The sequence below is a fragment of the Nerophis lumbriciformis genome, linkage group LG17 (genome assembly GCF_033978685.3).
Source record: "Nerophis lumbriciformis linkage group LG17, RoL_Nlum_v2.1, whole genome shotgun sequence".
Lineage (NCBI taxonomy): Eukaryota > Metazoa > Chordata > Actinopteri > Syngnathiformes > Syngnathidae > Nerophis > Nerophis lumbriciformis.
Window position 1 is genome coordinate 24,150,001 of NC_084564.2, and position 25,000 is coordinate 24,175,000.

Sequence of the window (25,000 nt, forward strand, 5' to 3'; positions counted from 1 at the left end):
ATTAACATTGACAGCCCTACTATTTATGTTTGTCCACTAGTGCGTGTTTGCATGCTGCCTGTGGTTTCCACTTTCAGCCCATGCTCAACCACATCCTGTGTTTTTGTGCAGATTCTTGCAGCCTTGAGACACCTGCACTTAAAGAACATCGTCCACTGCGATCTCAAACCCGAGAATGTGCTGCTTGCCTCTGCTGATCCCTTCCCCCAAGTAGGAAATCACACAGACAACGCTCTCGTTCTTAGAGATTAAATTATTTCAAGTATGTTATACTGCTGAATTATATTCCACTCATTTATGGTCATGTTACGAGCAACTGGGAGTGCAATCAGTAGAGCACATCTCCAACACAGCATATTCTGTCGGGGCTGTTAATGACTCAAAGGGGTAGTTTTCCCAATTATGGCATGATACCAGGGCTATTTATGTAAATGATTGTCGGGACCACATTTTTTTAATGCTACAATTAGGAGTGGATACCCGCCACATTTGAATCGATACGATACCAATTCCCTGTACCTGGTCATCAATACTGGTAGCAATTTTAGGTACTTGGGTGTGTGTTCATAAATATGAATTGTTTTTGATGATGAAATAAAATGATCATTGTAACATTTAAACATGAGCTGATAATGATAACTGCTGTCCAGTTGTTATACCTTGTTGTAGTATCACATTTCTGAGTCTCAATTACAGTTGAAAGTCTAAAACGTTAGATAAGGCATGGGCAAATTATGGCCCACGGACCGTATGTGGCCCTTTAAGCTTTTCAATCCGGCCTGCTGGCTTTAAACCTTTACCATCGAAACTGGATCCGCCAATATGATATGGAGTGCATTTTTCTAATTGTAATGGTTGGATTCTGCGCTTTTGAGTGATATAAGAGTTATTAAGGTAATCTACTTCACATCAGCTCCAAGCAGACAGGCAAGAAGCAGAGTGGGCGGGGTTTGTTTACAACAGCCAGCCTGAGACCAGAGTGTCAGAGAGGGACACAGAAGCAGATTTCTACAACAAAGTTCTGTTCTTCAGAAAAGTGATATTATATGGATTATTATTATATATGGATCCGTGGGTGATTTTTGTAATTTGCCTTCATGTTTCACCGTGTGTTATTGTGTACAGCATTCACTTTTATGACCCAATCCAAACACCCTTCCCTAGTGCAGAAAAAAAAGAATTCAACCAGCTCAAAAATTCAACAAACATGGTCACACATAACCCATCCTGCCCATTGAACTTTGTAGATATTATAAAAAAATGTCCAATCAACATTAAAACTACACCCATTCATTACAAGGGATGATGAGAAACATGTAAAACGCTCCCTCCACACTTATCCATGTTTGGCGCATTTTAGCTGCTTGATATTTCTGATTGATCAAAAAGCTTTAAGGAGGTTGTCACGGAAGTAAACAAGGTCAGGGTCGAACTTTCACTCACATACTCTTAATAACCAATTATAATAATTATTAATCATACATCCATTATATGATAATAATATATAGTCACTTTGTTTGCCAAATCATTTAGGCCCAATGCGGCCCTCCAGTCAAAAAGTTTGGACACCCCTGACCTAGAGGTAGTTTGTCTGAGTCCACATACGATACTCGATATAAAAGGAGCTTCCTGCTCTTTTAAAATGGACCGATGATGATTTTAATCTACATTTTAAACACTACCTTGTGGTCTAGATCAGGGGTGTTTACTCCATCAAACTGATGGAGAGATGCAGCAGGGACCCCAACGTATATATCTTGTTAAAAACTGGGTTTTAAATTAAACTGATCCCTAGTTATTGTGCAATACTAAAATATAATACTTTGAGTTGGCAACTAGAGCGCTAATCGCTAGCTGTCATTTAACGGCGTTAATCGCTAGATTGCAACTTAAGCGCTAATAGTTAGCATACTTGCCAACCTTGAGACCTCCAAATTCGGGAGATTGGAGGGGAGGGGGGGTGAGGAGTATATTTATAGCTAGAATTCACTGAAATTCAAGTATTTATATATATATATATATATATATATATATATATATATATATATATACACACACACACATATACAGTATATATATATATATATATATATTCAGTATTTATTTTATATATATATATATATATATATATATATATATATATATATACAGGTAAAAGCCAGTAAATTAGAATATTTTGAAAAACTTGATTTATTTCAGTAATTGCATTCAAAAGGTGTAACTTGTACATTATATTTATTCATTGCACACAGACTGATGCATTCAAATGTTTATTTCATTTAATTTTGATGATTTGAAGTGGCAACAAATGAAAATCCAAAATTCCGTGTGTCACAAAATTAGAATATTACTTAAGGCTAATACAAAAAAGGGATTTTTAGAAATGTTGGCCAACTGAAAAGTATGAAAATGAAAAATATGAGCATGTACAATACTCAATACTTGGTTGGAGCTCCTTTTGCCTGAATTACTGCGTTAATGCGGCGTGGCATGGAGTCGATGAGTTTCTGGCACTGCTCAGGTGTTATGAGAGCCCAGGTTGCTCTGATAGTGGCCTTCAACTCTTCTGCGTTTTTGGGTCTGGCATTCAGTTGGCCAACATTTCTAAAAATCCCTTTTTTGTATTAGCCTTAAGTAATATTCTAATTTTGTGACACACGGAATTTTGGATTTTCATTTGTTGCCACTTCAAATCATCAAAATTAAATGAAATAAACATTTGAATGCATCAGTCTGTGTGCAATGAATAAATATAATGTACAAGTTACACCTTTTGAATGCAATTACTGAAATAAATCAAGTTTTTCAAAATATTCTAATTTACTGGCTTTTACCTATATATATATATATATATATATATATATATATATATATATATATAAAATAAATACTTGAATTTGCACTGAAATTCAAGTATTTCTTTTATATAAATATATATATATATAATATAATTTATATATATATATATATATATATATATATATATAATATATACTTGAATTTGTACTGAAATTCAAGTATTTCTTTTATATATATATATATATATATATATATATATATATATATAATAAATACTTGAATTTGCACTGAAATTCAAGTATTTCTTTCATATATATATATATATATATATATATATATATATATATAATAAATAATGCAGCCAGTAGCACAGCCGTTGAAGGAGCATAGGTGATTTAATTTGCAGGAAAGAAGTGAGTCCATCTTCGTTCTATTCTCTGTAACTATCTTTGTTTGGACATTACTACTTGCCGTAGTTTTGAAGCAATGCATGATGGGAATGCATTGCTTCAAAATTACGGCGTTAATACACTGACACTGTGTGTCAGTGTATTAACGTGCCGGCTGGAATAAACATACGCTGAGAAATAGCTCCGTGCATGCCTGCCTATTTTATGGGTTATAGATAAACCTATGGATAACGGAGACATACTGTATATAAAGTCTCCTTCTTGTTGTGTGTGCAGTTGCGCACTGAGCTCCAAAAGCCGTAGATGTTATAACGTGACTGGGCCGGCACGAAAAGCGGACGTGACGACAGGCTGTCCTCACTCAGGTCCGGCTCGAAATTGGGAGACATTCGGGAAAATGGTTGTCCGGGGAGATTTTCGGGAGATGCGCTGAAATTCGCAAGTCTTCCGGAAAATTCGGGAGGGTTGGCAAGTATGATAGTAAGCTATCTTAATTGCTAAGATTATTATAATAATACAGTATCATTATTTATCCACTCATCCATTTTCTACCGCTTGTCCCTTACTGAGTCACGGGGGGTCGCTGGAGCCTATCTCAGCTGCATTCGGGCGGTAGCCGGGGTACAATTATTTATTCATGTCTTAAATTTTAATCTGCAAGGTCCAGTGAGTAGAGTAGCCATATCACTGCCATTTATACACCAATGTGTACATATTTAAAGACATTTCAATTTGTGGAAAAATTGCAGGAGGAATTTAAAAAAAAATGAGGGGGGAAAAAAAAGTTTAATGAACCAAAAATTTCACGACTCCCTGCAGTAGCTCTGCGGACCCCTGAGGGGTTGCGGAATCTCTGTTGAAGACCTCTGGTCTATGTATGTATTGAATATACTTTGGTGTAAAAACAAAATTCTCAGTCACTTTTATGCCCTGTTTGTTCATAATCATATGAATTCACCCAGTCACAACATTAGGTACACCTGCACATGCTCCCATTGATTCAAAGTTGCATAAAAAAGGAAAATAATACTTCTATCTTAGCTTTTTTTGCAGAGGGAGAGGAGCTCGTCCTCCTCTGGCTGAGAGCTTTACTTAATGTCCAAATAAGTACGTCCACCTCATGGTGATGTCATAATACTGCAATACCCCGTGGACAGAGGCATCCAAAACTGCATGCAAGCTCAGGCCAAAATGCATGAACCTTGTGACATGACACTTTGGCATTGTTCAACACGAGTATCCAACATTTATAAGTCAGAAAAGACGAAATTCATCATATGTCCGCTTTACTGCAAATATGGTAGTCAAAGATCTTCTATATGACAGGAGCACTCTCCTTTATACAAATCTACTGGTGAAATGTGAGTTGTTCCAACTGAACTCGGGATGAAATTTGCCGCTAGTTGAATCTCTTTACCTGCACGTCATATCTGACGTCCATTCTGCTCTTCTCACAGGTGAAGCTGTGCGATTTCGGCTTTGCCCGAATCATCGGGGAGAAGTCCTTCCGTCGCTCGGTGGTCGGCACGCCGGCCTACCTGGCGCCGGAAGTCCTGTTGAACCAAGGCTACAACCGCTCTCTGGACATGTGGTCTGTGGGCGTCATCATGTACGTCAGCCTCAGCGGCACGTTTCCTTTTAACGAGGATGAAGATATCAACGACCAGATACACAACGCTGCCTTCATGTACCCTTCCAACCCTTGGAAACAGCTCTCTAATGATGGTAAACACAGCTGCAAGTTGTAAACACAAAGTGGGGATTACATCTGTGTCATATACTGGAACAAACTTTATTTAGACGATCCGTTTGCTTCACAGCCATTGACTTGATCAACAATCTGCTGCAAGTGAAAATGAGGAAGCGCTACAGTGTTGACAAGAGTCTCAGCCACGCTTACTTACAGGTAACACAAACATAACCAATGCAATTATTAAGGCTCCATTTGCTTTTTGAATATGGCAACTGCTTGCCTCCATCTTTTTTGGGACTCTTCATTCTAATTAAAAGTGTTTGTTTAAGGTCAGGGTTCGGAGCAGGTTCGTCCACACCAAACTCATCTAAAGACCTTGCTTTGTGCAAAGGGGTCCAATTATGCTGAAAGAGCAACAAAATTGATAATGGTCCCAAAGATCTTGCTAAGTGCAATAACTCAAATTCAGTGGTGTAATAAGGCATCTACTCCAAATATTACATTTTTAATTAATTTGATTAAGAAGTGTGTCTCGACACCTTTGTCGTAGTGTATGAGTGCTTAAAATGTAATATACCCTGATATTATAATGCCATAAGTCAATGCTGGTAAACTGTGGCCAGTTATGACATGATGAATATAAATAGGATGTTTTTAGGAGATGGCAAAGTCCCACATTTGATTATTTCTACCAATAATTCTCAGAGGTCGCAGGCAGTCAGAAGTTAAATTTAAATGTTTAACATACAACCAATGCCTGACTAGTTTATTTATTTTGTTATGTCAATTAGGGCAATATTTTGGTCATCTCCTCTTATGTGTTTAGTCATTGCACAGTTATAGGTGAAATATCTACTTTTGTGGTTCTGTTTATGCAATTTTGTTAGTTAATTTACTTATGATTTATATGCATGCATCATGTCCCTTGTTTCTTTAATTCAATACCCTTATACATTTCTGCAAAATGCACTTTGGAGTAGAGTTGCACGATGTTGACAATATATGATATAAGTGATATACATTTGGCCAATGATAGAGCTTTTAATACTAATAATGCATGTTGAGGACACATTCTAGCTGTGTCCCACAAATTTGACAAATTTGGCTAAAGTCCATCCACAGTGTTAAGCTGCTTCTAAATCACTAATTCTGGCCACAATGGCGGCAAAATAGCTATTTCTTACAAGTAGTACATTCATGAAGTTTGGCTCTTTTATGAATTTATTATGGGTCTACTGGAAATGTGACCAAATCTGCTGGGTCAAAAGTATACATACAGCAATGTTAATAATTGCTTACATGTCCCTTGGCAAGTTTCACTGCAATAAGGCGCTTTTGGTAGCCATCCACAAGCTTCTGGTTAAATTTTTGACCACTCCTCTTGACAAAATGGGTGCATTTCAGCTAAATTTGTTGGTTTTCTGACATGGAATTGTTTCTTCAGCATTGTCCACACATTTAAGTCAGGACTTTGGGAAGGCCATTCTAAAACCTTAATTCTAGCCTGATTTAGCCATTCCTTGACCACTTTTGACATGTGTTTGGGGTCATTGCCCTGTTGGAACACCCAACTGCGCCCAAGGCTGATGATTTTAGGTTGTCCTGAAGAATTTGGAGGTAATCCTCCTTTTTCATTGTCCCATTTACTCTCTGTAAAGCACCAGTTCCATTGGCAGCAAAACATGCCCAGAGCTTAATACTAACACCAGCCATGCTTGACGGTATGAATGGTGTTCCTGGGATTAAAGGCCTCACCTTTTCTCCTTCAAACATATTGCTGGGTATTGTGGCCAAACAGCTCAATTTTTGTTTCATCTGACACCACATGGACAAAGATAAGACCTTCTGGAGGAAAGTTCTCTGACCCATAATAAATTCATAAAAGAGCCAAACTTCATGAATGTTTTTTGTGACAAACAAGTATGTGCTCCAATCACTCTATCACAAAAAAATAAGAGTTGTAGAAATTATTGGAAATTCAAGACAGCCATGACATTATGTTCTTTACAAGTGTATGTAAACTTTTGACCACGACTGTATGTTATTGCAGAAGACTGCAATATGTATCGCGATATAGATTTCATGCCTACTTTGAACATGTAATTATGTGTATTAATGTTGAAAAAGATGGTTGAAGATATTTAAATACATTTGCTTCTTCTGACTTGTATAAAAGTGGGTCAGGACATAATGACCTTTGAAAATGTGGGTGTCAGGTTGAGACAATTTGAAAAAATCTTAATTAAACAACGTAATGTTTTTTTATTACAAAAACAACTTAAAAAATAAACATATTTTTCAAGTAAAATGACACAAAAGGATTAGTGAGTTCCCTCGCTCATACAGACATCCTGTAATGTGATTGTCCAACCATGCACTAAAAGCCCTTTTCAACTTTAGATCAAATTCCAAAGCTTCTAACAGTGTAACTTTATTCCCGCCCGCCATTACGCAGGACTATCAGACATGGCTGGACCTGCGAGAGCTGGAGACCAAGCTGGGCGAGCGTTACATCACTCATGAGAGCGACGACAGCCACTGGCAAACATTCGCCCACAATTACACTCCCCACCTGGTGGCGCCCACCTGCGGCCACGAAGGGGACTGCAAGGACGATGTAGACATGCAAGGCCTCACCGAGCGGGTCAGCATCCTCTGACCGCAGAGAATGAAGAAAGCGGAAGGTGAGGAGTGACGTTCAGCTAACAGTGTTTGTTTACAGTCGTTACCATTATCAGCTGCATGCCAGCACTCATGTTCAAATCCAATTTCCTCTCAGCATTCAAATCTCTCTCCAAAGTTCTTCGGCACTTTGTGGAGAAACAACAGAGTGAAAATGCTGTAGTTTGCCCAGATTGATTTTAGTGTTATTACTATGACATAAATCACAGCCCTCCTTCATTATGAAAACTAGCAGCAGCTCCTGCGTAAATAAGTGCTTTCAAGTGACTAAAAACCTGCACTGCGGTGGCAATTTGTTTCCACAAAAGCTCGTCCATAAACGTCCTGTGGTGACAACTGGAATTATTGATTGGGTGACGGCACGTCTTCCTGTAAGTAATGCAAGCCACACTCTTATAGAAACTCTCTGAAATGTTCTAAAGTAGCACTTTTGTTTTCCATTTCCTGTTTATACCTTTTAATATATAAATAGCACTCTTCAACAGCAAGAATATCTTTGGTATGGCCTTTGATTATTGATGATCATGTTAACAGGTTGCATGTTTCCTTGTAGTAGAATGATACTGACTCAGTGTAAAACATAGTGTTTTTATTACAGTAGTCAATTATTTGCATGATCTAGTGTACACAACATGTTTGGAGTGAGATGCTCGGCGTCGTAGCACAATACAAACATTCAGAAATGTTCACTTTAGTTGTGTCCTTTTATTCATGCAATGACAAATACAAACTAGTGGTTCTAATAAAGACATCACCTTGGCATGTTTTGGCAGCTTAGTTGTGTCAGTCTTTAATGTTTATCTTTCTCCTTTTATTTAGCTGACATCTCCACACATCCAGACAAGGTTAATTATGTGCACAAAGAAAGCATTTATTTGTATGAAAGTGTTTTCCTTCCTAAATTAGATATCGACAAAGCAAGAAAGTGCCGTTTTTAATGCCCTGGTGAAGGTTTTTCTGCTTTCAGTTGACTGAATCATTTTGTTCTTAGGTACAAAAGTGACAGAGGCGAAATGGTACAATTCTGTGAAAGGTGTTCAGAAGTGGCCTGGTATCTGATAACAGTTATTAAAATATGTATAAATTATGGGGAACTCCAAGAAGTGCAACTAAATGAGACTCGCAGATGATTCAACATTTACAGCCTAGCTTCTTCAAGTGTGGTACACTTACCATCATGGGTTTAAAATAGGGAGCATGTGAATAAACATGTAGAACGGCATAACAACATTAGAAACTGGAATATACATAAATAGGTTTTTCAAAGCCTTATTTCTTTGCCACAATTTACACATATACAAAGTTAATAAAATTCCTACTATTGACTGATTTAAATGTTTTTGTCCCAAAAATCCTCCTGTGTTAACTTAAGAGACTTATTTCTTGAGTTTGTAAACAAAAACAAAAACGACACATTTCTGATAATAACAAATATTGATCTATCCCAGGTAGTATTGACCATATACTATGGAAATCAATGCTTAAGTTTGTGAAAATTACAGTGCAGACTGAATACGTATGGAAATAACCTTTTTTTTTTCATAACCTTGTACTTGGTATTGTTACTGTCAATTAATGTATCGCCGTGCCCACCTTTGTTTACATTTAAGAGCTCTGCATGTTTAGCTATTCCTCGTCCTATACTGATAATTATACTTGTAAGAAACTTAAAGGGGAACTCCACTTTTTTTCTTTTTTCCCCCCCTATCATTCATAATCATTATGAGAGACATGATGACGGATGGGTTTTTTTGTGCATTCTAACTCGGGAATAAACGTAAATAAAAGTCAGTTTACAATTAAGCCAATGGGTTGGGTTCTCATAAAACCTAATAAATAACCATCCAAAAATCCCCATTTACATTTCGTGACTTGAATAATGACCAAGTATTAGTGATATTGTTATTATAAGCGCTAATGCAGACAAACTACTTATAGCAGCGCCGTACATATATCTACAAAGATACAAATAATTGCTATTGCGACACATTTAGAACAGCTGTTTCTTTCATTAAAAAAATTTCGGCTCATTTTTATACTTCGCAAACTCATCCCGCAAGCCGGATAAAACCTGTTGGACCGCGGGCCGTACGTTTGACACCCCTGCCTTAAAACCCCTAACATGAACCCTATCTCTAAACTCTACCCATACCGCAATCCAAAACCTAAGAGGTACCATTTCCCCTCCCCTAAACGTGACTCTAGTTTTAATCCTAACTCCAAAAGTCATTATTCTATCCTAAACACTAGACTTAATCATAAAACTAACCCTGGGAACCCTGGTCTTAACCCAAACAACATTACCTTAATCACCCTAATCCAAAACCTAACCCCACTCTTATCCTAACCCGAGCCCTAGCCCTATTTCTCAAACCCTAGCTCTAACTTCTGAACTGTTAATCCTTTAATTTCAACCCCAATCTGAACCCTACACCACGCAACCAGTGAAAAATCCAAGCTCTTACAAAACATCTTGTATGATTGCTCTGCATTTGATTCTTTCTTAAGCATGCACGCACATGCTTTCTTTAATGCCAAGAAGATTTGTTTATTCAAATGATGCAGAGCTCTTATGATCTCTGTCAATATTGGCCTCATACAAGTGCAAATGCATGCGCGTACTACACGAGGTATCCAAGACAAAATCCTTTCTCGTCTCACGGAGTTGGCGGTGAAGAGGTGAAGAACGTGTATTGTTTCCCACGCTGTGATTAGCACACTTAAGTCCGCTTTTGTAGCGGAAGAACACTCGCAATCTTTTGTTGATTGACATCTAGGTCACTCTTGATGTCACTTTCAAGTGCCGCCACCTTTGTCATCAGCGCATGGTACTTCTGCAGACGTGCATTTTCCGCGATAAGCATTAGAATGAATCAATACTAAGCAAGCAGCAGTGATGATGGCACATAAATATCAACCACTGAGCGTTTTATGATACCTGGGAGTGTTGGATGGTTTCAAATAGCTCTTGGAAATATCCATTGTCGATCAAAATGGCAGAATAGAGTACACATGGATCAAAAGTACTATTTTTTTCTAGTCACTGTTCCCTTTACTAGTACTGTTTTAGTAGCTGCTCATTGTGATGTCTATGAAAAAGTCCAAAGGCTAATTACAGCAGCAGGTTATAAATACACATTCGGTTCGCTCACAAATGTCAAGCGACTCAAAATACACTAGCTGTGTTTTTGTAATGAAAGGACATTTACAACACTCTTTGCTCGGCAGCACAGTGCTTCACAACAACTTAACTGATAAAAAAAAAAAGATAACCTTGTGATGTGCTTTGTTTGGAACTTTTGTACTTTTATTTCCTAGTGAATGCATCAATTCTAGCTTTATTTGACTAAATTGTTCCAGGGGCCACAATCCCATTATTCTAAGGACCCAGAGGACGAACTTCTCTCTTCACTATTATTCCCTATTTTGAGAAACCAGTATTCTCTGTTGTGGACATTTGTTTTTGGTCTATTTCTTTTGTCAGTTACAAATTTCAGTATTTTTGTTCTCCTATTAAGTGAAATACAATAATACAAGTGTCTACTGCCATGGATGTTCAAATGTCAAGCCAATGTGTTCCAAGTTCCATTATACAACAGGAGCACTCTACTGTTTTTGGGAATCTGCTGCAAAATTTTGGTCTCCCAAGTTTTGAACAGAGCTTGGGGTGACCGGTATGGTGTCATTCCACGGCTGGATTTGACCCCTGGGCCACTAGTTGAATGGCCCTGCTCTAACCCAAACCCCAACCCTTACCTTAAACGCAAATCCTAATCTTAACCGTAGGCCTGATCCTAACTCTACTCCTACCCAAAACCAAAACCTGACAGTTCAGTTCAAAACTTGGTAGACAAACATTTTTTGCAGTAAATTCCTAGAGACACTGGAGTGCTCCTGTTGTATAGAGAAACTTGGATCACTGTAAACACATCCTTGCCTTGACATTTTACCTCAAACATTGAAGACTGGGGTCCAAACTTGTGATTTATATGACTGAAACTCTCCTTTTTGGCAGTTCATGGTGTGATTTACTGTACAGGCCAAAAGTTTGGACACACCTTCTTCTCATTCAATGCTTTTTCTTTATTTTCATGACTATTTACATTGTAGATTGTCACTGAAGGCATCAAAACTATGAATACCGAATAACTGAAAACATGTTTTATATTCTAGTTTCTTCAAAATAGCCATCCTTTGCTCTGATTACTGCGTTGCACACTCTTGGCATTCTCTCGATGATCTTCAAGCTGTGAAGTGAAAATCATTTCAGGTGACTACCTCTTGAAGCTCATAGAGAGAATGCCAAGAGTGCACAAAAAAGTAATCAGAGCAAAGGGTGGCTATTTAGAAGAAACTGGAATATAACACATGTTTTCAGTTATTCAGTATTCATAGTTTTGATGCCTTCAGTGACAATCTACAATGTAAATAAAGAAAACGCATTGAATGAGAAGGTGTGTTCAAACTTTTGGCCTGTACTGTATGTAAGTAAGCTGTAGCTTGTTTACTTCAGATGCAGCCAGTCGTCATTTGTTTAAATCACATGTGTCAAACTCAAGGCCCAGGGGCCATATCTGGCCCGCCACCTCATTTTATGTGGCCCGCAAAGGCCTGCAATTACTATGCGTCTATTTGTTTTTATATGTAGTCAACTTTCTATTTTGAAGAAAAAATTACATGTACTGTATCCAATGTCATATATTTGAAACCCATCCATCCATCCATCCATCTTCTTCCGCTTATCCGAGGTCGGGTCGCGGGGGCAGCAGCTTAAGCAGGGAAGCCCAGACTTCCCTCTCCCCAGCCACTTCGTCCAGCTCCTCCCGGGGGATCCCGAGGCGTTCCCAGGCCAGCCGGGAGAGATAGTCTTCCCAGCGTGTCCTGGGTCTTCCCCGTGGCCTCCTACCGGTCGGACGTGCCCGAAACACCTTCCTAGGGAGGCGTTCGGGTGGCATCCTGACCAGATGCCCGAACCACCTCATCTGGCTCCTCTCGATGTGGAGGAGCAGCGGCTTTACTTTGAGCTCCCCCCGAATGACAGAGCTTCTCACCCTATCTCTAAGGGAGAGTCCCGCCACTCGGCGGAGGAAACTCATTTCGGCCGCTTGTACCCGTGATCTTGTCCTTTTCGGTCATGACCCAAAGCTCATGACCATAGGTCATCGAGAGCTTTGCCTTCCGGCTCAGCTCTTTCTTCACCACAACGGATCGATACAGCGTCCGCATTACTAAAGACGCCGCACCGATCCGCCTGTCGATCTCACGATATATTTGAAACTTAATCTAATATTGCAACAAATATTATATAATGATAATAATAATAATAATATTAATAATAATGGAGTAGATTTATATAGCGCTTTTCTAGACACTCAAAGCGCTTCACAGAGAAGTGAGAACCCATCATTCATTCACACCTATCATTCATTCATCATTCATTCACCGGTGTGAGCGGCACCGGGGGCAAGGGTGAAGTGTCCTGCCCAATGACACAAAGGCAGCGATTTTTTTTAGATGGTAAGAGGCGGGGAGCGAACCTGCAACTAGGGATGTCCGATAATGTCTTTTTGCCGATATCCAATATTCCGATATTGTGCAACTCTTTAATTACCGATACCGATATCAACCGATACCGATATCAACCGATATATACAGTCGTGGAATTAACACGTTATTATGCCTAATTTGGACAACCAGGTATGGTGAAGATAAGGTACTTTTACTTTTTTTTTTTATAAAATAAGATAAATAAATTAAAAACATTTTCTTGAATAAAAAAAAAAGCAAAACAATATAAAAACAGTTACATAGAAACTAGTAATTAATGAAAATGAGTAAAATTAACTGTTAAAGGTTAGTACTATTAGTGGACCAGCAGCACCCACAATCATGTGTGCTTACGGACTGTATCCCTGCAGACTGTATTGATATATAATGTAGGAACCAGAATATTAATAACAGAATAATAATAACAGAAATAAACAACCTTTTTGTGTGAGTGAGTGTAAATGGGGGAGGGAGGTTTTTTGGGTTGGTGCACTAATTGTAAGTGTATCTTGTGTTTTTTATGTTGATTTAATAAAAAAATAAAAATAAAAAAAACCGATATCGATAATAAAAAAACCGATACTGATAATTTCCGATATTACATTTTAACGCATTTATCGGCCGATAATATCGGCAAGCCGTTATTATCGGACATTTACCTGCAACCCTCAGGTTTCTAGCACGGCCGCTCTACCCACTACGCCATGCCGTCCCCATACTATTACACATTCCAAACATCAAAATAAGTACTTAAATATCTGCTTGACTCATTATTTTGAAGCAACTTATCCATCAAATTGTACAATGTAAAAATTATTTTTCAGTAAAAACTGGTAGCTCAGTTGCCAGAATTTTACCTTAACAACACAAACCAAAAAATGTGTAATATTGTTTTTCCAGTAATGCACCGTAAAAATGACCATAGATTTTACAGTAAAACAGTGGTACTTACATTTACAGTATACATTGTAAAAAGCATGGTACATTTTATGGTAAAATTTCGGCAGCTAAACTTTACTCTAAAATCTACATATAATACAGTGTACGTAAAAATATATAACAATGAATAATTGTGTAATGAAGCAATTTAAAATGTAGATATTATTCACTACTACAAGGGCAGCATAACTGTGATGTGGCCCCCAATGAAAATAAGTTTGACACACCTGGTTTAAATCCTCTAGTTTTACTAGTGGTGTTCCTCAAGGTTCCATTTCAGGTCCTCTCTTGTTCATATTTTCGGCTATTCAACTGGTAGCCTGCAAGTTTAGTTCAGACTCACATTTTTGCAGCAGATTCCTAAAAACAAGAGAGTGTTATCATAGATGATCTTTGACTAGCTTTTTTCAGAAGCTCTCTCAAAACAAAAGAGCGCTCCTGTAACTGACAAAATAAGTAGACCAAAACCAAACATCCACTGTAGTGGACGCTGGTTCTATGGAATATTACAATTAGACAAATAGTGAATGTAGAAGTCCGGCACCCTGAGTTTTCTGGATATGTGTCCCCTAAAACAATTTAATTGTTTGGACCCCGACTTAAACAAGTTGAAAAACTTATTGGGGTGTTACCATTTAGTGGGCAATTGTACGGAATATGTACTTCACTGTGCAACCTACTAATAAAAGTCTCAATCAATCAATCAATATACCTGGCATAAACAAATTAAATGGCTTTTCGTATATTTAATTCACAAAACACTATCCCTTAGTGGAAAATGTTTAGACTTTCCATGTTGTGCTGTGAAATGAGATTTGTTCATTGACTCGGAGACAGTAGCGTGCAAAGAGCTGTGTGTGGGATGTCTGTCCACAAATGTGCTACATCTTTTCTGACACAGCTAAAAAATTCCCATCGTAATTATGTTTCCGTCATGTGCATTTCTGCAGTACTGTCTTTATAAAGCTCTCTTTTTAGTAAAGCTTTTAGTTAAAGCACCCTTTAACTATCATTTTTAATACGATTTTTTTTATCCTTTTTATGGTGTTGCCCCTGTTGTTTTAGTTGAATTGTTGTTTGGATTCACCTATATTTTGTTAATACAATTTACTTACTTACTAACTCACTTGGGTGTAACAGAAGATAGGAATAATTTATTCGAGCTGACAGATAAGAGAATAACAAAGAACCTCCCTAATTTGGAATGTGGCTGAAGTTCAGTTTCCAGTGAAGCTGAGAAGTATTTCATCCACACTGCGGGATAAAAACTCCCATGTTTTACTCCTATCTATGTCCATCACAATCACACATGCTCTTCACCCGTCATGGTCCAATCATAAAGTTCCTGCAGGGACAATTTCTTGCCATTTCACCATTACGCACGCTAAAAGGCTGCGGCGGCTGCTGAGCTTGTCCTTGCACTCAGTTAGCCCTCTCAATGTGAGTCATTTGTGGGAAACACTTTTTTCTGGAAAATGGCAGAACCACTGCAGAAAAAGCCGTTTTGTGACGGCAGAGTGGAGATTTGTCACATTTTACATAAGTGCAATGCATGTCTACTTGTCTTGCAAATGCACGGTACGGAGAAATGATTTTAAAAAGACAACTTTAGCTTTCAACGCTGTAAAATGTACTTACAAAAAGCATACGATGTAATGCTGCTACATTTTAAGATCCTTTGAAAAAAACATTCAAAAGCTGTGTTGCACTTTATTTGGTGCAATGATTGTCCCCAGTGGAAAATTAGTATGTTGCTATACTGCAACGTCATGTCATAAAACATTTGTACAATGCATTAGAGCTCTCCTGATCCGATACTGAAATTGGATATGGCATCAGCAAAAAAAAGAAAGTATTGCATTATTTGTGCTGGCGTCTAAAGTCTTCGGTACAAGCTGTTTTACCTTGTGTGCACTGTGCACAACAACAGTTAACGTCTAAATGTCCTCCAATACGCACACAAGTTTTCTTTCACCTGTATTTCAGTAAAGTCATTTATAACAGGTAAACATGGTAGGCTATATCAGTGTTATGCAGAACAAAACTAAAACTGAACTGGCTACAAAGTACACAAAAACAGAATGCTGGACGACAGCAAAGACTTACTGCGGAACAAAGACATGTACATCCGAACATGACATGACAATCAACAATATCCCCACAAAGAAGGATAAAAACAACTGAAATATTCTTGATTGCTAAAACAAAGTAGATGCGGGAAATATCGCTCAAAGGAAGACATGAAACTGCTATAGGAAAATACCAAAAAAAGAGAAAAAGCCACCAAAATAGGAGCGCAAGACAAGAACTAAAACACTACACACAGGAAAACAGCAAAAATGTCAAAATAAGTCAGGGGGTGATGTGACAGGTGGTGACAGTACACCTACTTTGAGACAAGAGCTATAGTGATGCATGCTTGGTTATGCTTTAAAGTCATATCCAACAATTGTGACAACGACTTTTTACTGTCAACTGAGTTTCGTTTTTTTAATGATTTCTGCTAGTGGTGTGCCTCCGCATTTTTTCAACGCAAAAACGTGCCCTGGCTCTAAAAAGGTTGAAAAACACCGGGCTATATAGCACAGGGGCCAAATTGAAGACATCATTTTATAAGCCTGGAAATCACGTACGTGAATAAAGTACTTTATTTTTCTAACTAAATGTATTTGTCCTTTCTATTCAGCACGGAGGGCAACTTTTAAACTATTATCTGATCATGAAACTAACAATTATTATATATCCACCATTTTACAATTATTTAGTGAAATACAAATAAATACATAAATGTCTTGTCATTTTGACTTGTGATTTCAAAGGAAATTATCCATCATTTTGTACGTAAAATAATAATATGCATAGGCAATTGTGCAATAATATCATGAAGCGATGATATATTTATGCTTATTTATGGTTCACTGTTACAAGTGGCCTCACTTGCGAAGCGGCCCCTTAATTTTTCATTTATTTATTTATTTCAGGCAATGACATAAAAAAGTACAACGTTGACAACACATAATAATATAAATTAATATAGTGCAAAAGGTAATGTATAGTATGTAATGCATGATTGTCTGTCCAGTTTTGCCTGAAAGGGAGTGGGAAGAAGATAAATTATTTAATCCCACCCCCAGTTCTCCATTCAGTGATTATTCACATGAGTTTCACTCTTACTTTGTTCAAGGATTATAATACAGATGTTGTATCATAGTGGCATTACCACAGGTAACAATAATTATTACACTGTAACAATAATTTGTATCAACCATGTAGGAATAATGAATATACCAACAATGGTAATAGACAACATAGCAACAATGGTAAGGAAACATTGAGCACATGTTAACACTTTGAGACAGAGTACAGCAGCAGGTCAAATTAAAGACCCTCATCTCTATATTTGAACCAGACCCCATGTTTGTATAATAGTTTAAATCGATTAATAGTTTGGCATTGCTTGTGTTGTAAGTCCAGTTTGTTCTATAGTTTTACTCCGCATACACACACAAAAATGTTTACGAGTGGTTTGAGCTCTCAGCAATAAGAAATATCCAAAGCCTCTCAAGTTATGAGCCTGCACTCGTCTTATTAAAAAAACGTTGTAGATTAGGCGGCAATAATTTGTGAAATGCTTTATATAAGATTATTAATGTATTATATTTAACAAGGTCATGAAATTTGAGCAACGTTGATTGCATAAACAGATTATGAGTATGTTCTAAATAACCAACGTTGTGAATGATCCGCACTGCTCTTTTATGTAATATGATCAGAGGATGAATTGTGTTGTGGTAAGTATTCCCCCATACTTCAACACAGTATGTAAGGTATGGAGTACCAAGGTGCAGTATAGAGTACGGAGTGCATTTTCATTGAGGTATAGTTTTGCTTTGTTAATAATTGAGAGGCTTTTGGATATTTTTGTTTTAATGTGTCTGACATGAGGTTTCCATGATAGTTTACTATCAATTATTACTCCCAAAAATGTATTCTCATTTACGATTTCAATTTGGGTACCATCAATACTTATTTTCTGTTCAGACGTAATGTTGCGATTTCCAAACATCACTATCTTAGTTTTATTTATATTCAAAGATAATTTATTTGTGTCCATCCATTTTTTTTTTAACTATATATAGTTCTGTGTTTATTGTATTTATGAGCTCATTATAGTCATCACTACTGTAGAATATATTTGTGTCGTCTGTAAATAGTATAAATTTCAGTACTTTGGATGTATTAAACATATCATTAATATATACATTAAACAGTTTTGGCCCCAACACGGACCCTTGGGGGACACCACAAGCAATGCCAAGAGTATCAGATAAAAATTTACCCATTTTTACAAACTGTACCCTCCCTGTTAAATAACTTTTTAACCAGTCACCAGCCAGCCCCCTAATTCTATATATTCCCATTTTATCTAGTAGAATTGAATGATTAATGGTATCAAAGGCTTTCTTTAGATCAATAAAAATACCAACCGCATATCTTTTATGCTCCAGTGCATTAGTCATTTCTTCAATAGCTTCAGTTATCGCCATTGAGGTTGTTCGTTTGGACCTAAAGCTATACTGACCGTCATTAATTATATGATGCTTCTCAAGAAAAGATTCAAGTCGAGAGTTAAATAGTTTCTTTAAGATTTTTGAGAACTGAGGCAAAAGAGAGATTGGTCTGTAATTGGTGAAAGTATGTTTGCTGTCACTTTTGAAGAGTGGAGTTACCTTAGCCATTTTCATTTGACTTGGAAAGCAGCCAGTGTGGAATGATGGGTTACATATATAAGTTAAGGGTTTTACAATATTCAGTATAACTTTTTGAACCAGTATCATGTTGATATCATGGCAATCAGTGGAGCACTTACTTTTACACTTCGCACAATGTTTGTCACTTCCTGCTCATTTGTAGCTGAGAGGAAGAATGACGAAGAATTCTGTTCATAGTTGATTTTGTATCTCCATTGTCTGGGATATCAACAGCCAATTTAGGATTTTTGGGAGTATTAATAGATGACCAAATGAACTGGAAATCTCATATACAAAATATACAACATAAGGTGGCAAAAAACATTTCAATAATGAATAAAGCAAAATACGTCCTGGGCCAAAAATTACTTCATATTCTCTACTGCTCGCTAGTATTACCATATCTGAGTTATTGTGCAGAAATGTGGGGAAATAACTACAAATGTGCGCTACATTCGCTAACCGTGTTACAAAAAAGATCAGTTAGAATAATACATAATGTTGGATATAGAGAACATACAAACCCTTTATTTATTGAGTCAAAAATATTAAAGTTCGGTGATTTGGTAAAATTGCAAACAGCTAAAATGATGTACAAAGCAAACTATAACCTGCTACCAAATAATGTACAACAATTCTTCTCAACTAAAGAGGAGAAATATAACCTAAGAGGAAAATGTAATTTAAAACATTTGTATGCACGTACAACACTTAGAACTTTTAGCATATCAGTATGTGGAATTAAATTATGGAATGGATTAAGTAAAGAAGTTAAACATTGTACTCAGATGATCCAGTTTAAGAGGTTGTTCAAATGAATAGTGCTTACAAAGTACAAAGAAGAAGAACTATGAGAAATACTTTCAACCTTAATAAAAATAAGATATTCTTCATCTCAGTATGTTAATAATGACTGAATTAATTAATTAAATATTACAAAACTGTTGTGTATACTAATTCATAGATGTTATTTTATTATATAAAAAGGTCAGTAAATGATTCTATATATTTGTAAACGCTCTGAAGTGGGAAAGGTGTAGGATTAAATAAGCTTTGCTTCTTCCTACTCCTTTTCGGGCATGATGTAAAATGAAATGATATGAAATTGCGTGATGTATTATGCTGTAAGTGTGTTCATGTTCGAAATAAACTAAAGAAAGAAAGGACCAACATTTACAAAAAAAACTATTGAACTTATTCACTACATTACTCATATTATAATCTTCATCGTTTTCATCAATAAAGTAGTCAGGATATGTCAACTTTGAATATCCTTGTTTGATTAGACTATTCAAAACATCCCAAGTTCCTTTTATATTGTTTTTGTTTTCATATAGTTTTTTTTGATAATATAATCGTTTGCTTGTTCTTATAATATCAGTTAATTTATTTTTGTACTTCTTGTATCGTTGTTCGACTTCTTTTGTTTTTATTTTGATGAAAAGTTTGTAGAGATTGTTTTTCTTTTTACAGGCATTAATTATCCCTTTTGTGATCCAAGGGCTATTTTTATTTTTTCCTTTTATAAAATATTCTTTCACGGGGCAATGTTTATTATGCAGGGAAGTAAAGATATCTAAAATTACAATAAGCACTGTCCACATTTGGTTCTCTGTATACTGAAGTCCAATCCTGAACTGCTAAACTATTGTTTAGGGCACAGATTGTTTCCTCAGTTGTTATTCGTTTAGAGATTTTTGCCATAGTGTCTTTGGTTTTCTTGATGTGACAGTCATGTAAAGCAAAAAACATGTACCGTATTTCCTTGAATTGCCGCCGGGTATATATTATCCGCATGCCTTGTTTTACCGCCGGGTCAAACTCGTTTCGCAAAATAATTAGCGCATGCTTTGAATCAAACTTGTTTAGCAAAATAATTAGCATATGCCTTGTTTTACCGCCGGGTCAAACTCGTTTCGCAGAATAATTATCATATGCCTCGTTTTACCGCCGGGTCGACTCGTCACGTCACGAGTGACACTTCACCTTTCAAGGCATCGTTTTTCAAAATGGAGGAGGCTAATTTCAATAATTTAAAATCGCATAAAGGGAAGAAGATAAAGAGCTATTCAGTAGGATTTAAGGTCCAAGCTATTGAATATGCTAAAAAGAACAGTAAAAATGTTTTATTAATATAGCTGCGTGTGTCAAATATGAGTCATTAAATGACTCCCGCCTCATGGTGGTAGAGGGCGCTATAGTTATCCCAGGGATCATTCTTGCAACTACTCGGTTGCAGAAGAAGTGACAACAACAGTTTTCTAAACTGGACTTTCAATCGAAGCAGGAGGTAATAATTAAAGGAAGATCTCCATCGAGACAGAGAGACTTTTAAAACTGAAGAAAGATAAGGAAGACTTCTATAAACAAGTTATCGATACTTTTGTTCAGCCGGAGCGGCGCATAGACTTCATTTATAAGTAAAGGTAAGACCATAATCACGTTTTTTTTTAATTAAATGTGCTTTTCATGATGGTATCCTTACATCAAACTCAAATTTATAAACGCAGGCCTAAATTTACCGCATGCATTTGGTAAGCGCCGGAGTGAGAAGAGGTTTTAAATTAATTACCGCCCCGGCGCTAATTCAAGGAAATACGGTAAATGGTCAGTGATATCACATATAAATAGGCCACTGGTGACTTGATTTCCCATAATGTTAGTAAAAATGTTGTCGATGATTGTGGCACTGTGTTGTTATTCTGCTTGGTTTGGTTATGGTTGGGTATAGAGACAAGCTGTACATTGTGCCAATGAAGTCATAAACATGTTTTTGCTTGGTTGAGTTTAACAAATCAATGTTAAAATCACCACAGATAAATATGGTTTCATGGTTCACAGAGGAAAATAGTTTACCCATCCACTCATTGAAAGTTTCTATGCTTGAACCAGGTGCCCAATATACACAGCTCATGAAGATAGTTGTCTTTTTGTCATTTAGGATTTCCACTGTTAAACATTCAAATAATCCATCGACTGCTATGGTCATGTTTGTTAAAACTTTAAATGTAACAGATTTACGAATGTACAATGCGACCCCTCCTCCTATTTTATTTATTCCGTTTATGTATCTTAATTCATAGTAATTCAGACTAAAATCAATACCTTTATCATTGTTGAACCATGTGATAATACATAAAACATAATGGTAAATGGATGACTAAATTCTTTCAAGTAATCCTTGATAGCCTCAAAGTTAGTGTCCATGCTTCGACTATTGAAATGTATTATTAATAGACTATCTTCTGATTTTACACTGTTTTCATATTGTTCACAGGTAAAATAATTCGTTTTTTTACAGTCCATATCAGTCTCTGTTGATGACACGTGTCCAGTTCTTTTTGTTGATGTTGTAGCATCTTCTGTAACATGTCCATATCAATATTTGGTGTGGTCTGTGTTCTTGGTGTGGGTAGCATTGAGATGATGTGAGTAGAAGTCACAAAGCTACATTGATACCAAGTACTGCATCAATGTCAATACTTATCAAAATCTTCTATTTTCCTTATCACCAAGACTTTAGCTTCCTCCGGCGTCCCATTTAATTTGATGAAGATCTTACAGTTCGTTACAAAGGTTTGTTGAATCTTGCTTTGCCTTTTAAGTTGTCGTGCGATCCTTGCGATGTCAGCATTTTTCTTTGTCAAATGTTCATTTATGAAAACATCTGCACCGATCGACGCAAACTGCAAGTGTCACGGCACAGTGACACAGCGAAGCCAAAAAAGATGTGCTGGTTTTGCACAAGGTGATCGTCAAACTCGGCAGCCCCACGTCGAAAACAGTCAGTCAGACGCGCGCAAACGCCAAACGGGAAGTGACGTGTGAAACAGGAAACGGTCATCTGAAACGGGAAGCGTGTTCACGTTGGAAACAGGAAGCGTGTTGAAAAGGAGTTTGCATCAGCTAATCACACAAGCTAAACATACGTCCTTAATCGAACAATAAAACTCATTTGTCATGTATGAAATAATTATAGTTGCATATTACTTACAAATACAGAGACTCCAAGGCAGAAGCGTATGAGAGTATCCAGTAACAAACGTGTCCACATCATTTGAACAGTCTGTTCAAATGATGTGGACATTATGAGCTTAACGTAATCAATTATCATGGGCAGTAGGTGTTGACAAAAACAATTACCACTCCACTTTAATTTAAGTATTTCGTAAATCCATAATGAATAGGTTAGTGTTTTTATACATACCATTGTTGTGATATTACTAGCTTCTTACAATCCACTCTACAAAATATTACAAGTAGAGATGTTTATCAGCCGATAAATGCGTTAAAATGTAATATCGGAAATTATCGGTATCGTTTTTTTTAAATTATCGGTATAGTTTTTTAAAAAATTTTATTAAATCAACATAAAAAACACAATATACACTTACAATTAGTGCACCAACCCAAAAAACCTCCCTCCCCCATTTACACTCATTCACACAAAAGGGTTGTTTCTTTCTGTTATTAATATTCTGGTTCCTACATTATATATCAATATATATCAATACAGTCTGCAAGGGATACAGTCCGTAAGCACACATGATTGTGTTTGCTGCTGGTCCACTAATTTTCACAAATTACTAGTTTCTATGTAACTCTTTTTATATTGTTTTACTTTCTTTTTTATTCAAGAAAATGTTTTTAATTTATTTATCTTATTTTATTTTATTATTATTTTTTAAAAGTACCTTATCTTCACCATACCTGGTTGTCCAAATTAGGCATAATAATGTGTTAAATCCACGACTGTATATATCGGTTGATATCGGTATCGGTAATTAAAGAGTTGGACAATATCGGATATCGGCAAAAAGCCATTATCGGACATCCCTAATTACAAGAATGTGTGATTTGTGCTGATATTGTATCGGATCACTATCGAACAATACTAAAGGCTGCAATATCAGTATCGTATCGAAAGTGGAAAAAGTTGTATCAGGACGCCCCTACTATACGTCGTGTCACTTCTGACTATATGTCATGTACTAAAAATATCAAACGTTTTTTTGTAGCTATTAAAAGCATCTCCGTACCTCACCAGGATTCTTTTTGTGTTTATGAGACGAGGCGTGCACGATAAGTCTGCGGCCGATCCGCCAAAGTGTGGAGTAAACATTCATGACAGCTGTGAAGTCACAAACATTCACACTTTGTCACCTGACATTGCTCAAGAGTTTAAAAAAAGGTCTCACTGATGTGTGCAGATATTCCGCAGCCACAAGTTTTAGTCCGAGAAAACGACTATTTACAGTGTTACTTCAAATTTGACCTGGACTGTATTTAAATGATCCAAATAGTGAAGCTGAAAAAAAACTTTTCACACGGGGTATTGTCTATAGAATTTTGAGGACAAAATGAATGTATTCCATTTTGGAATAAGGCTATAACATAAAATGTGGAAAAAGTGAAGTGCTGTGAATATTGATGTGTTTCCAATTAAAATAAATACCATCACAAAATCCTCAAAAAATTACCAGGGCTATTGTTAATTCCAACAAATAAACACCTTGCCCCACATAAATACCCTGTTTGGTAATATCAGGAAAAAAATAACAAATATTGATTATAATGCAAATTAAATAACTTTGCAAATATTAAAATAAAATACTCCAATAACATTAAATGTAGATTGATAATAAAAGCAATAATACAAAGATGTATTTCCAATTAAAATAAATACAATTTTAAAATCCTCAATAAATTACCAGGTCTACCAATTCCAACAAATAAATGCCTCGCCCCAAATAAATACCCTTTTTTGTCATATCAGAAAAAAAAGAATATAGTAAAGATTGAATAACTTTGCAAATATTGAAATAAAATATTCCAATAAAATGTTAATTGTAGATTCACAATAAAAGCAATAATACAAAAATGTATTTCCAATTCAAATAAATATAATTTTTAAATCCTCAATAAAGTAACAGGTCTATAAATTCCAACAAATAAATGATTCGCCCCAAATAAATTTAGGTAAAAGAAAAAGAATATAATACAAATTTTATAACTTTGCAAATATTAAAATAAAAAATATCAGGTAAAATATTAATTGTAGATTGACAATTAAAGCAATAATACAAATATGTATTTCCAATTTAAAAAACTAAAATGTTTAAATCCTCAATAAATTACCAGATCTATCAATTCCTACAAATAAACACCTTGCCCCAAAT

At 36.3% G+C, this 25,000-nt stretch overlaps 2 protein-coding genes across 3 annotated transcripts in view; both read left to right on the forward strand.

Annotated features, from left to right (window-relative positions):
- The window catches only part of prkd2 (protein kinase D2), a 52,703-nt gene extending 44,353 nt beyond the window's left edge, over positions 1 to 8,350 (forward strand). For both annotated transcript variants that reach the window (XM_061972817.2, XM_061972818.2), the window contains 4 exons: positions 112 to 210; positions 4,667 to 4,934; positions 5,030 to 5,115; positions 7,358 to 8,350. In XM_061972817.2, the coding sequence (XP_061828801.2) occupies positions 112 to 210; positions 4,667 to 4,934; positions 5,030 to 5,115; positions 7,358 to 7,561 (657 nt within the window). In that variant the 3' untranslated portion in view covers positions 7,562 to 8,350. The remainder of the gene's footprint in view (positions 1 to 111; positions 211 to 4,666; positions 4,935 to 5,029; positions 5,116 to 7,357) is intronic.
- Positions 8,351 to 24,871: 16,521 nt separating this feature from the next.
- gpr184 (G protein-coupled receptor 184) overlaps positions 24,872 to 25,000 on the forward strand; it is a 24,330-nt gene continuing 24,201 nt past the window's right edge. The window contains exon 1 of the mRNA XM_061972095.2: positions 24,872 to 25,000. This exon is cut by the window's right edge and continues 839 nt beyond it. The gene's annotated coding sequence lies outside the window, so the exon portion shown is untranslated.